This window comes from Phyllobates terribilis, unplaced genomic scaffold (assembly GCF_046119375.1).
Source record: "Phyllobates terribilis strain yellow unplaced genomic scaffold, ASM4611937v1 Scaffold_1__5_contigs__length_1240528914, whole genome shotgun sequence".
Lineage (NCBI taxonomy): Eukaryota > Metazoa > Chordata > Amphibia > Anura > Dendrobatidae > Phyllobates > Phyllobates terribilis.
The window spans coordinates 808444092-808458763 of NW_027362761.1; the positions used below are offsets into that span (position 1 = coordinate 808444092).

A 14672-nucleotide genomic window follows, 5' to 3' on the forward strand; every position below is an offset into this window, starting at 1 on the left:
GTGCTCGATACCAGAGAACACAGCGATCGGTGAGCATATTAACACCCTGACACTACATTAACATTTACACAGGTTTAGGGAATTAAAAATTAATGGGACTGCCTCTTTAATTACAAATATCAGGTACGGTATATTACCCTTAATGCAGACAGACTTAACAGACATTATTTTCTCTGGTCTTTATATTACATTTATTCTGCTTAAGCATGTGAAATAAAATTTAAAGGGGCTTTCCAGTTCATTTATATTGGAGGGTGGTGGCCCCTTCAAACAGTTGATAAGCCGGGGTGCCAGGAGATGGGCTCACCTTGATCTTCTACTAATGGCCTATCCCAAGAACATGCAGTGCTGGAAATTTTATAACTTTTTTGTACTTTTACTTTCCTGGTCGACTTTATATAAAAAAAACCCACAGTGCAATTTATCTAATCTGGACTGCTAATAGACTATAAACATCTGGGCAATCCACATATTGCACTGCATTGACATTCTAAAATTTTGAGCAGCCTGCACAAGATCATGCAGATGTGGGGGTGGGAAGCTGGCTGTCAGACACAGCCAGACTCCCTAAAGAGAAGATGGACATGGTACATTACCTTCTGAAAGACTGTCTGCAGAGTGCTAAACCAGTACTTGTGTATATACAGTAGATTAGGAAGCAATGGCACTAACCATGCTTTCTTCTCTGGACCCAATGAGCATGTGATCACTGGGTATTAGGGAGGGAAAAAGAGCTGCTGTGTCCTAGGAGACCCAGTCAGTTCTGCTATGCAAGCAGGAGGCTGAAATTCTCCTGTAACTGGGGCTAATATAATAGCCCCAGTTATATGGTAAATCAACAATAAAAAATGTATTAATATGTTAAAATGCCCTCTAAAGATCTTTAAAGACTTTATGGAGGGCACAGTATGCAAAATAAATTAAATAAAGTAAAAATTAAAAATAAAAAAAGCATAAATATTTAAAACAAAGACACTGCCAGTCTGATTTGCAGTTTCTATCACCAACTTCATTGAAAAAAAAGACAAACCCAAAACTATGCCATGTATAAATATAGTTTCTACGGAAATAGGAAAGCAATATAAAATTATTTTAGTGATCCTTTGTGGTCGTAAAAAAAAACAAAACAAAAAAGTGAAAAATAGACACTTTATTTTTCTTTACATTTCTCCCTATATCAGCATAAAAAATATAAAAATTATATAAAACTTAATCCCTATGTATCGAAAAAAAAGGCAAAAATTGTTTGAATATCCGAACAAGAACATTTTTTAGAGCAAAAATGTGCCTCAAGTCACCGTGTGTAGTCGCCTCAAGTCAACGCGCACGCTGATGAAAAAATGTCGGTCAAATGGATTACGGCGTGGGACACTGGATTATTTCATCTTCGGAAAGGTGAGGGATATTGTTCTTTTTTATTTTTGGTTTGTTTACAGGGAACAATGGCTACAGGGAATTAGGTGTAAAGGTGAGTATAATGTTTTTTTAATTTTATATTCTTAATTTTTACACTTGTCGGAGACAATGGGGGCAGAATACTACTCTCAACATTGTCACTTGCTGGTGCTGATCGCAGTATAAGCAGGGGACAATGATGAGACTTGCCTCCAGCACCCGGCACTTGAGAACAGCGCTAACTATACTGCTGATTCCCAGGCGCCAGTTATTGTCAAACTGATGACACATGGATGTCATCTGTGTCATCAGTGTGCACGTGTGTGGGGCGTTTTGTGGTCCGTACTTCATATAAAAAAAGGACATGTCATCATGTTTTGCCATGGACACACAGTCCATGGAAACACAATGACATGTGCGCAGACTCATTAATTTGAATGGGTCTACATGTGTAAGTGTCTACAGTACGTGTGAAAACTGTCAGCACAAGTACTGGAGACATGGACCTGTGAATTAGGCCTTACAGTTTACTGGAAGTAATGAGACTAGTCTGTACAGCATATCTGAAAAGTGAGCTACAGACCACAGTCTATTGTGCCTGATTTGGTAGCCAGTGTGAAAACTGGAAGATTTCAAAAATGTTATGTGGATAGTAATAAAAAAAGAAAAATCTCCAAGCCATTTCACTTTGAATTATTATTACAGAAGTATTATTTAAAAATATGGCATCTTATACCGAGGTCAAAGTTGTTGGAGTTGAGAAGAAACTCTGGTAGGTAGAAAAACTCTGGAATGAGTTCCTTCACATCGGCCATGTTGTGTTTGGATGCAGAGTACCAGGCTTCACGAACACTGTGAAACATTCGATCGGCCAGGTCAAAGTGTCCACCCTACAATGGGGAAAAAAAAAGATGAATATCTATACTTAAATTAAAAAAAACAAAAACACACATTTCTCTAAAAGGTCCTGGATATATACAGTCAAAAGTTTTGAGAATGACACACATTTTGGTTTTAATAAAGCTTGCTACTTCATTGTTTTTAGACCCTTTATTCAGATATTTCTATGGTTACTTGAGTGAAATTATAACCATTTCATATTTTTCTAAATTGACAAATACATCAAGTTTATTAAAAGACCCAATATTTACAATGTTAACCCTTATTTTTTCAAGACTTCTGCAATTCTTGGATATAAGTTTCTGGGCCAAGTCCTGACTGAAGGCAATCCATTCTTGCCTAATCAGTGCTTGGATTTACTTTTGCCTTGTGACATGGTGCTTCATCATGCTTGAAAAAGCATTGCTCATCACCAAATTGCTCCTGGATCATTGGGAGAAATGGCTCTTGGAAGAGGTTTAGATCCCATTCTTTATTCATAGCACTGTTCTTAGGCAAAATTGTGAGTGAGCCTACTCCTCTGGATGGAGCAATCCCAGACATGAATGGTCTCATGTTGCTTTACTGAGACACAGGACTCATAGTAGTGCTCACCTTTTCTTCTCCAGACAATCACTATAACAGTCTGAAGGGGGCTTCACCAGAGAAAGTAACATTGCCCCAGTCCTCTGCAATCCAATACCTCTACTTTCTGCAGAATGTCAGTCTGTCATTGATGTTTTTGTTGGAGAGAAGTTGATTCTTTCCTGCCTTTCTTGATACCAAGCCGGCTTCCAAAAGCATTAGCCTCACTGTGCATGCAGATGCACTGACACCCGTCTGCTGCGATTCCTGAACAAGCTATTTATTGGTGTTGAACCAATACTGTAGCGGAATCCTCTTTAGGAGACAGCCTTGGCACTGGCTAGACTCTGAGTGCCCTAAAGCATTCTTCACAGAAACTAACCTCTCGATGATCCGATAAGTGCAATCGGATTAGCGAGAGCAATACAAGATATAAGCGCAATCTTACAAGCAGCAATGCTCTTGCTTGTAAAGTCCTTTTGATGCAAAGCAATGATGACTGCACATGTTTTTTGGAGGTAACCATGGTTAAAAGGAAAATCTGTAAGTAGGCTCAACCCTACTAAACAGTCTATATGGGCATGTAAGTCATAGGAAGCTGAATAAAATGATACCTTGATATCTGCAATCTTATTTTTTATTCCAGAGAAATCAATGTTTTTCTTATACGTAAACAAGCTTTTAAGATCTATGGGCTGGACACCGAACGGCATTAGAATCTGCCTCCAGAGATTATTTTCAATAAAAGGATGAGACATGTAACAACACAGTAGAACTGAACTTTGTCTCATTACAAACAAGTTTGCAGCTGCAGCTCTCACAGCTCTACTGTATTGCAACACTAGCTGCCTGTGAGATCAGGAGAGCAGAGAGCAACCATTACATGTCTCACACTGGTAACTCCCCATTTCATTTAAAATAAGTCCTGGAGGCAGATAATCATTCAGATCTGTGTCTGGCCCATAGATCATAAGAAAATGTGGATAATTCAGGAATAAGACACAGGATCGCAGATATCAAGGTATCATTATTTCAATTTTCTATGACCTGTGTGCCCATATAGACAGCTTATAAGGGTTGGTCCTACTGACAGATGGTCTTTTTCTGTTAAAGACAATGATTTTAAAGGGGTTGTCCAGTCAAAAGTGATAAGTTTGCAGTCACACTGTGTGACTGCAGGCTTATGAATCCCCCCAGCGCAGGCACTGTGCGCTGCGGGTATTCGTCAGTATGACGTTATACATACCCCCGGCCAGTGGGTGTGGCCTCGCTCTCCATACACTTGTATTGAGCGAGGCCGCACCTTCTACTCGACTGTCCACGTCACTAAACGGGGCGTGGCCTCGCCCCATACAGGTGTATGGAGCGAGGTGGCGCTGACTGGCCGGGGGTATGTATATTTTATACATACCCTCTGGTCCCGGGTTTCATACCGGCGAATCTCCACAGCGCACAGTGCCTGCACTGGGGGAATTCATAAGCCTGCAGTCACACAGAGTGACTGCAGACATCACTTTTGACCAGATAACCCCTTTAAGCACCAACCCCCTTATAAAGCAACCAGTTTGCGCTTATAATTCAATCAACATGACTGAATGACATCAGCTGCCTTGTTCTCTTTAACACTTTTTCCTAAACTAAGGAAAAGATCACTGAAATGAAGTAAGCAGGTAATTTTATTGACAGGACTGAAATTTAGTGGAAATGGGATTTTGTGGTTAAAGGGAACCTGAGCTTGGCCAGGTCCCCCAAACTGCGACCTTGTAATTATTGCTAAGTGAATACCCTAAATCAGAGGTCCCCAACCGCCGGTCCGCGGACCAGGACCGGGCCGTTGGGGTTTTTCAGCCGGTCCGCGGTGCCGCTGACAGTTGTAGAGGATCAGCAGGGAGAAAGCCAGCATGTGATCAGTAGCCTATAAGAAAAGAGGAGGAGGGACTGGCAGTGAATAGATAATTAGCCATGCGGCCCTACTCGCAGAATGTGCTCAGGCAGGAGCAGGGACAAGCAGGTCATGTGTGTCCAGCGCTCCTTCCCCTCCTGCTAGCTGCGAGTTGGAGGGGGAGGGGCTCTGGATGCTAATGGGCAGCTAGATATGACGTCAGGTGTCCCACCCTTATGACTCCTGTAGCTGTGTTCTGGTGTCGTGGGGCCCAGCAGCAGATTTTCTGGTTAAAGTGAAAAAAGCAAATAACAGTGAAAATTCATAGCAGCAGTGGCTGTGTCCAGTAGCAGCAGTAGTGGTCATCATCATCAGATGGGACCTAGATGGGACCGTCTTGTTGCAGGAAAACAAGCCCAGTGCTCCCACTGATCCAGGGAAACAAGCCTGGTGCTCCCACTCATTCTGAACCTATGGTAAGTTGAATCACATTCTCATTATAAATGTCATAATTATATGATAAGTATGCACTAAGCTCCACCCCTCCATAACCCCACCCACATATGACCAAAGCCCCGCCCCCACCGGGCCATTGAAAACTGGTCTTGCTTAAAGCCGGTCCCTGGTGCAAAAAAGTTTGCCGACCACTGCTCTAAATAATAAACAACAGTTAACTGTCAAAAGGTTTACAGCATATTACAAAACAACTATTTTAGAACTTTGGTGGCAATATGTGAAGTAGTCTCTGCCTCCCTGACAATGCATAGTAAGCCGGGTATATGCACCTTGGCTTCATTGCGGATGCCCAGGGGGAAACTGCGTATCATAATGGCTGGCTGAGTTCTACTTCACCGCTGCCTCATGATTAGTGGAATGACCAGTCTGGGAGAAAATAACGCCCCCACGACTAATCATTCACTAATTCGTATACTGACACCAAAGTTACAAAATAGCTTTTTGCAACATTCAGTAATCCTTTAGACAATAAAAACTGCTTGTTAGGTATGGTATTAACAGAGCAATACATAGTAACAATTTGGATGACTTGGGTAAGTGGTCAGGTTCCTTTTAAGTTAAATTTCATGGCAAGAAATGACTTTGCAATTTTTTGCAATACATCTGATCACTCTTCCAGAGTAAAATGTCACTATAAAAACTGAAGCAGACAACTTTATGAAAACCAAAATTTGTGTCAGTCTCAAAACTATTGGCTACGACTGAAGATTAAATACACTGCTCAAAAAAATAAAGGGAACACTTAAACAACAGAATATAACTCCAAGTAAATCAAACTTCTGTGAAATCAAACTGTCCACTTAGGAAGCAACACTGATTGACAATCAATTTCACATGCTGTTGTGCAAATGGAATAGGCAATAGATGGAAATTATTGGCAATTATCAAGACACCCTCAATAAAGGAGTGGTTCTGCAGGTGGGGACCACAGACCACATCTCAGTACCAATGCTTTCTGGCTAATGTTTTGGTCACTTTTGAATGTTGGTTGTGCTTTCACACTGGTGGTAGCATGAGATGGACTCTATAACCCACAGAAGTTGCTCAGGTAGTGCAGCTCATCCAGGATGGCACATCAATGCGAGCTGTGGCAAGAAGGTCTGCTGTGTCTGTCAGCATAGTGTCCAGAGGCTGGAAGTGCTACCAGGAGACAGGCCAGTACACCAGGAGACGTGGAGGGGGCCGTAGGAGGGGGAAAAAAACAGCAGCAGGACAGCTACCTCCGCTTTTGTGCAAGGAGAAACAGGAGGAGCACTGCCAGAGCCCTGCAAAATGACCTCCAGCAGGCCACAAATGTGCATGTGTCTGCACAAACGTTTAGAAACCGACTCCATGAGGGTGGTATGAGGGCCAGACGTCCACAGATGGGGGTTGTGCTCACAGCCCAACACCATGCAGGACACTTGGCATTTGCCACAGAACACCAGGATTGGCAAAGTCGCCACTGGCGCCCTGTGCTCTTCACAGTTGAAAGCAGGTTCACACTGAGCACATGTGACAGACGTGACAGTCTGGAGACGCCGTGGAGAGCGATCTGCTGCCTGCAACATCCTTCAGCATGACCGGTTTGGCAGTGGGTCGGTAACGGTGTGGGGTGGCATTTCTTTGGAGGGCCACACAGCCCTCCATGTGCTCGCCAGAGGTAGCCTGACTGCCATTAGGTACCGAGGTGAGATCCTCAGACCCCTTGTGAGACCATATGCTGGTGCGGTTGGCCCTGGGTTCCTCCTAATGCAGGACAATGCCAGACCTCATGTGGCTGGAGTGTGTCAGCAGTTCCTGCAAGATGAAGGCATTGAAGCTATGGACTGGCCTGTCCGTTCCCCAGACCTGAATCCGATTGAGCACATCTGAGACATCATGTCTCGCTCCCTCCACCAACGTCACGTTGCACCACAGACTGTCAGGAGTTGGCGGATGCTTTAGTCCAGGTCTGGGAGGAGATCCCACAGGAGACCATCCGCAACCTCATCAGGAGCATGCCCAGGCGTTGTAGGGAGGTCATACAGGCACGTGGAGGCCACACAGAATCCTGAGCCTCATTTTGACTTGTTTTAAGGACATTACATCAAAGTTGGATCAGCCTGTAGTGTGTTTTTCCACTTTAATTTTGGGGGTGACTCCTAATCCAGGCCTCCATTGGTTAATAAATTTGAGTTCCATTGATGATTTTTGTGTGATTTTGTGGTCAGCACATTCAACTTTGTACAGAACAAAGTATTCAGTGAGAATATTTCATTCATTCAGATCTAGGATGTGTTATTTGAGTGTTCCCTTTATTTTTTTGAGCAGTGTACATTCGGATACATAGATCGGACACATCTCTGAAATGTATGTAATGAGCAGGTCAACAAACATGAAAAAAAAAAAAATCTATAAATCTCACAGATGCCTGAAAGGGGTGGTTCAATATGCAAATTGATTATCATCCTAAATCCTTATCTATTTAATGCTATACTCAAAACTATTTTCTAATATACTTTTATTCAAAATTCCCTATCCTTCCCTAACTGCACTATGTACCTGCTTTTCTTTCTTTCCCCCACTTCCTTTTTGATGAGGCTTTGAGAATCCAAGTGCATACTGGGATACTAAAGTTAAGCATCATCAGGGTGCAGAGGCTGAGGTCACTGCCGCAGCCATTGTACATCCCTGAAATGAACAGTCAGTGACGCTCGTGTCAGGAGCTGAGCTAGTCCCTGCTCTGTCACTGTGTGATGTGCACAATGACAGTGTGCTTTCTCGCCAGCTCAGATCAGCAGTAACGAGCTGGCAAGAGAGCACACTGTCAGTGCACGTTTTAAAACGAATACCAGGCGTGCAGAAACCAGTGCCGCACTTGCGAAGCAGCGCTAGACTCTGCATGTCAGGTATTCTGATAACACGCACTGACAGTGCACTCTATTGCCAGCTTGTTATGGCTGATCTGAGCCGGCAAGAGAGCACGCTGTCATTGTGCATATCGCACAGGGGGCAAAGGCTGCGATAGTGAAGGATAGAGAATTTTTAATTAAAGTATATTAGAAATAATTTAGATTATTGCATTAAATAGATAGGGATATAGGATGAAAATGAATTTGTATGTCGGACACCCCCTTTAACGAATACCATCAGCCATATAGACCAAACATTTTTTTTTCTTTCTAGGTGGTTCAAGAATCTATTGAATTGGTATAATGACAAATTGTGGAATTTAAGGGCTAACACACCTCTGGATAACAAACAGATACAGTATAGATAGATCACATGAGGCCATTATATTCACAGTGAATACCTGAAGCCGGAGGAAGATCTGAGTAAATGGCTCCATTCGGACTAGATAGGATGCTACAATCATAGCGGAGCTATAATGAGTCCCGTAGTGATAAGCTGGTGTCTCTCCTGTGTAAATAAAACATGACAGTGATGCAAACAAGGAAGGGTTTACAAGGATGTATATACCTGAAAAAATTATTTGTCAGTAAAAGCCAATATCTCTCAGTCAGTGTTTTGAATAGGTATAATTAGTAAACTTTGCAAATACAGATTGAAATTAAGAATTCACTCAGGGACCAACACAACAAGAAAAACTTGTATTGATAGAAAAAAAAATATAGCGATTACAGAGTAACTAAACTTTCCGGCTCATTTTTTATATTTAACAGCCACTGGTCCTCGGACCCCCGAGAAGTGCACAACTTCAGTCTGAGCATGCACACAGAGCATGGTACAGATACCAAGTTTATGCTTCTATTGAATTGGTACTCGGGCCTTGACCAATAATACTTGCTTTATTCTATTACCACCAAAATTTGTGCTTCCCAGTGTTAAGTTAGACTTAAAGGGTTTAAAGAACCTCATCAAAAAACATTGTGACTCTTGTCTATAGTTTGTCTCTGGCATTGCATTCCAGTTATAATGAAGTGAATGGAGCAGAGCTACAATACGACAAGTCACCGCCTATGGACAAGAGTGGTACTGTTTCTGGAGAAGAGTAGTTATATTATTCTAACCTCTTGCAACACCTTTAAGGAATATGACTACATGTTAACTGTATGATCTACTCAATCCCAAGTGACAATCTGATTTCTTGGTATATGAGGCTGAATGTATGAAAACGGTGTCAAAGGAAACAACAACTAGAGACTGCGAATAATCATCTTATGCGCTTTACAAAATGAAGGTTTAGGCTGTGTGCCCACGTAGCGTTTTTCAAGCGTTTTTGATGTGGAATTTCCGCAGCGTAAACGCTTGAAAAACGCATGTATATCCGCACCCCATGGTCCCCAATGGGATTCCGCAAGTTCTATGCACATGCTGCGGATTTTTCCGCAGCGTTTATGCCGCGTTCAAAAATCCGCAGCATGTCATTTAATTTTGAGTTTCCGCAAGCGGAATTGCCTTTGTCCAATGCATAAAAAACGCAAGGCAATTCCGCATGTGGAAAACGCGTGATAAACGCGCGAAAAATGCGCGATAAACGCGTGCGGAATTCCGCATGCGTTTTTCCGGGAGAGGACTTGCATTTATGCAGCAGAAATTTTCTGCTTCATAAATGCAACGTGGGCACATAGCCTAAATGCTAACCATTTCTATGACATGGGTCTATCTTTACAATGGCTAATTCATAGCATACCATGAACAGAACTGGTATATGTGTAGGCAAGTCTCTTCACCAGTGGCGTAAATAAAGTCCAACAGACTCCAGTGCAAGATATGTCCCTTATCCTGGGCCCCATCCTGGTAATATGTCCCCTAACCTGGGCTCCATCCTGGTATATATATCCCCCCATCCTGGTATATATATATCCCTCGTTCTGCCGCTGTTCTTTAATGCATAGAAAAAAATAAACCATTATACTCTCCTCTTCTGAAGCCGGCAGCTGACTTCACAATGCAAGTGAAGGGAGCGCATGACGTCACTGCCTTGCGCCCCCAGCCATCTGCACGCTGGCGTCAGCTGCTGGCCTCTGATTGGCCAGCAGCGTATATTGCCGCGCATGGACCCAAAGGTACACTTCAACTGGATGTGCGTCCGGGGTAGTTACGTCCCTGCTCTTCACATAGTTTAGGTGAGATACAGCAACAAAAAATTCCAATGTTTATCTCATAAAGATTATCTATCAAAGCCAAATAGAGATTTATATTAAAATTACTATTTTATTAATATTATATTAAAAAATATTAAAAAATGTTATTCAAAAAGAGACACCACAAACTAGAAAAATTTAGTTTAGGACAATACTGGATACATATATAATCAAATAATATCCAAATTTATCATTAGATCCATAGTATAAAGTAGACAACAAAACAATAGCCTCTAGAACCTTCTATAATCAAAAAATATTAGCTTGCGTACTTAATAGCCACTCTATTAAACAGCCATCCCTTTGGCTGGTCCTTCAGTTCAATGTGACCTATTCCCATTCAGTCCAAAGGGATAATATCTCACAATATCAGTGGCTTTTTACTCCCCCAATTCATGTATTATTAATGGATCCTCAAGCAATGGACAAAATAGGATGCCATACATAGAAATCAGATACATATATATTCATGAACAAACTCAATTACTCGTGCTTTTGTTTTACAGTGATCAGTGGTCTCTCTAATGCTACGTATAATATAATATAAATCAATGATCAGGGGATATATCAACAGTGGTCCCATGTATTTGATTTGTTTCCATGCGGTATAGTATTATCAATCATGTATCCACATATATATAAATAAATAGACAAAGATGCTAGACCACATACTTTTGAAAGAGACTGAGTATTGCACATGTATCCATCCGAATTTAATGTGCCTATATTTCAGACTCTGTATGTAAATAGGCAAGATCTTCAACCATCTAGTTCATCTTATTAAACTCAAAGTATGGAAAGATCTCACCTGAGAAGTAAATGCTGGTCCACCATGTCAGTCTTTTCAGCAATCTGGATTCAGACAGGGAATAAAACATCAATCACCTGACCCTATACCCCAGAACTCCTGCCCTTACAAAGACAGTCCACAGCTGACCCTATGTTGGCACCACATGATGATCCCTATGCACCTCCATAGTTTAGGCGAGACTCTACAATGGTGTAGGTGTAGGCAAGACTTTTGACACAGGATCTATAAATTTGCTGTTACAAAAACGCACCATTGGGATCTTCCCAATCCTTATAACGCTTCTTATACTGTGCCAATCGATCGTCAGTCTGTGCTCCCATTGGCTTGGCAAGGTTTCGAAAAGTCTTGTGGTTTGTCAAGTCCAGTTCCTGCAAAAAAAGATTAAAAGAAAAGCTTACATCAATAATTAAAAGTAGATTTTCTAAAATATTTCAAATGTTAAGTAGGCAAAAAGATACGAAAACTCACAAGTTTATTACAAGCAGGATTAAATCCTAACTTGTGGTATGTATTTGCCTCATGATATCTCTAATGTTCATATAAATAATCTACATAATATACAAGGCTGCATAAAACACAACACCGCATACAAGACTTTTTATAATCTATTCCGTTATCTCGGTATAAAAGCTTCCACATCCCAAATGGTGACAACCACCGACATCATCTGATTGGGACGATCAGCCATCCTTGTCAGTTCTAGCAGTTTGATGGTTATGGGAATACAATTATGAACCATAAAGCTCAGGATAAGAACGCAGAGAATTTTCTCCAGTCTAGACAATATGATGTGTGTTAGAACTCTCCTGTTAGGTTTTTTCTATCTTGCTGGTCACATGACCGTTTTTGCCTATTTAATCCTGCTCCGCCCTCCTGGCCTTGCTGGACTTCATTGTAATTTCTACTCTTAAGTTAGCCTGGTGCTTAGTTACCTTTCTCAGTCTGTTTAGCTTGGTCTTCGGACCTTTATGTTCTATGTTGTGTGTTTGTCTTTTACTGCTACAATTTCTGCTAGGAGGTGCCCAACTTTATCCCAGTCCCTAGTTCTTGTAGGGATCCCTCCCTTGCATCTATAGGTCTTCGTACAGACTAGCCGAGGACTTTAGCGGGTCTGATCGCAGGATCAGGTTCCCCGTTACATCGTAGGGATCTAGCTTAGTTCTATTGTAGGGACAGATCTCCTTTCTTTCCTTAGTGCTTGTAGCAGATCATAACAGTCAGTACAGCCCAAAAAATATCTCTAAGGAAAGACTTCCAGTTTCCATCATGGTGTCGGTTCAGGATTTGGCTCAACGCCTGCAGGGACTCTCTCTGGAGGTGGCCGAGCTCCAACAACACGTGAGTAGCTGTTCTGGAGCACATTTTGTGGAGCCAAAGGTACGTTTGCCTGATTTATTCTTTGGTGATCAACAGGAATTTTTTTCCTTTAAAAATGCTTGTTTTTTGTATTTTCGTTTGAGACCCAGATCCTCTGGTGATGAATCACAGCGCATAGGGTTCATAATGTCATTTTTGCGCAAAGAACCTCAGGGATGGGCCTTTTCTCTCCAACCTAGTGATCCATGCTTTAGATCAGTGGAAAGTTTTTTTTCTGCTTTGGGTTTGTTGTATGATGATCCTGATCGTGTCTCATCAGCTGAGACTGAATTAAGACATTTGAGGCAGGGATCAGGTAATGTGGAAAAATATTGTTCTCACTTCCGTCGGTGGTCCGCCCAGGTGGAGTGGAACGGTTCAACTTTGAAAAGTTTGTTTCTTGCGGGGCTAGGTGAAAGGGTTAAGGATTTGCTGATTGCTTATCCCACACCTGGAAACTTGCAGGAGGCTATGCAATTAGCTATACGGGTGGACAGGAGACTGCGTGCAAGGGTTAATGAGAGTAAATCCTTTGCCATGTCAGCTCCGAGTCTTGAGAGGGTCTGTACTGACATTGGAGAGCCAATGGAGATCGGGGCGATGGCACCCCGCTCTCAGGAAAAAGACCGCAGATCTTCTGAAGGTTTGTGCTTTTATTGCGGAAAATCTGATCATTTTATTAAGAACTGTGTACTTCGTATGAACAAAGAAAAAAAAAAGGTCAGTTACGCCCGTATTGCCTGTTTAAATTCTAAGGGGGTATTTCTTTCTGCTTCCAGACTTGTCAGAGCGTTTCACAAGAGGTTTCCTGATAAGCCTGGGCCTAGGGGATCCGGAGGATTCTCATAGAAGAGGGGGTACTGTTAGAACTCTCCTGTTAGGTTTTTTCTATCTTGCTGGTCACATGACCTTGTTTGCCTATTTAATCCTGCTCCGCCCTCCTGGCCTTGCTGGACTTCATTGTAATTTCTACTCTTAAGTTAGCCTGGTGCTTAGTTACCTTTCTCAGTCTGTTTAGCTTGGTCTTCGGACCTTTATGTTCTATGTTGTGTGTTTGTCTTTTACTGCTACAATTTCTGCTAGGAGGTGCCCAACTTTATCCCAGTCCCTAGTTCTTGTAGGGATCCCTCCCTTGCATCTATAGGTCTTCGTACAGACTAGCCGAGGACTTTAGCGGGTCTGATCGCAGGATCAGGTTCCCCGTTACATCGTAGGAATCTAGCTTAGTTCTATTGTAGGGACAGATCTCCTTTCTTTCCTTAGTGCTTGTAGCAGATCATAACACTGTGTGCTAAATCCATCAGCGAAGCAATCTCACTTGTCTTTGCTACAATGTATCAGTATATTTACAATGTGTGAAGTACAGGCGTGAAATGACATTTCAAGCACCACTCTAGCGCTGAAATAATAAAAAAAACAGTGTAGTGATATCACTAATCCATGTTCCTTTCCCCTAGTAATATGCTTACCAGACTCTGTATTCAGCTCTTCCCAGGACAACTCCGGTTCCATGACGCCATCTTGTGACTGCAACTTCTGACTGACCGGAAGTCAGAGCTAACGGTCACAAGCTCTCAGTGTAAGTCTATGGGAGCCTCATTCTGTCTATCAGACTTACATTGAGTAGTGACTTCTGGTTCGGCCAGCAACCACTGGAGTGATCCGGTAGGTCATAACCTGCAGAAGACGACCGGAGCAGTGCCGATAACAGATGAAGACTGTGGCTGGTAAGTATAATGCTAGGGGCAGGGAACTTAACACCACCCAAAGCGTAGATTAAAAAAAAACACTTGAGTGGTGCTTTCAAGATGCAGTATTCAAGTGGTCCCTATGTAAACGATGGAGGAGTTACCATGTCCGTTAATGCATGCGTGCAAGGCCTGGTTCACACCTCATTAGAGCCTTCCATATGATATATACTTTGGAAGGAATTCTTCATGTGTATCTCTAATGGAAAGCTCTAAGATATGTCTCTATGAAATAAACAGCATAGTTTTCTTTTCTACACTTTCTTACATAGTAAAAAAAAGTATATTTATATACACTGGCCCAAAGGAAGCCAAAAAAACACTTTTAGGTTTTGTCGAGTAAATAGAGCTTTATGAATATGTTTCCCATATACTCCATAAGCTTTTCGAAGCAAATACACCAAGTGTCGGGCAATAATGTGGTGTAAACA

At 42.0% G+C, this 14672-nt stretch overlaps 1 protein-coding gene across 7 annotated transcripts in view; it reads right to left on the reverse strand.

Annotated features, from left to right (window-relative positions):
- The window catches only part of WDFY3 (WD repeat and FYVE domain containing 3), a 353725-nt gene that overhangs the window by 20755 nt on the left and 318298 nt on the right, over nucleotides 1–14672 (reverse strand). For all 7 annotated transcript variants that reach the window (XM_073637114.1, XM_073637120.1, XM_073637116.1 and 4 more), the window contains 3 exons: nucleotides 11388–11505; nucleotides 8532–8638; nucleotides 2132–2285 (listed from right to left, as the gene is read on the reverse strand). In XM_073637114.1, coding sequence (XP_073493215.1) covers nucleotides 2132–2285; nucleotides 8532–8638; nucleotides 11388–11505 — 379 coding nt within the window. The remainder of the gene's footprint in view (nucleotides 1–2131; nucleotides 2286–8531; nucleotides 8639–11387; nucleotides 11506–14672) is intronic.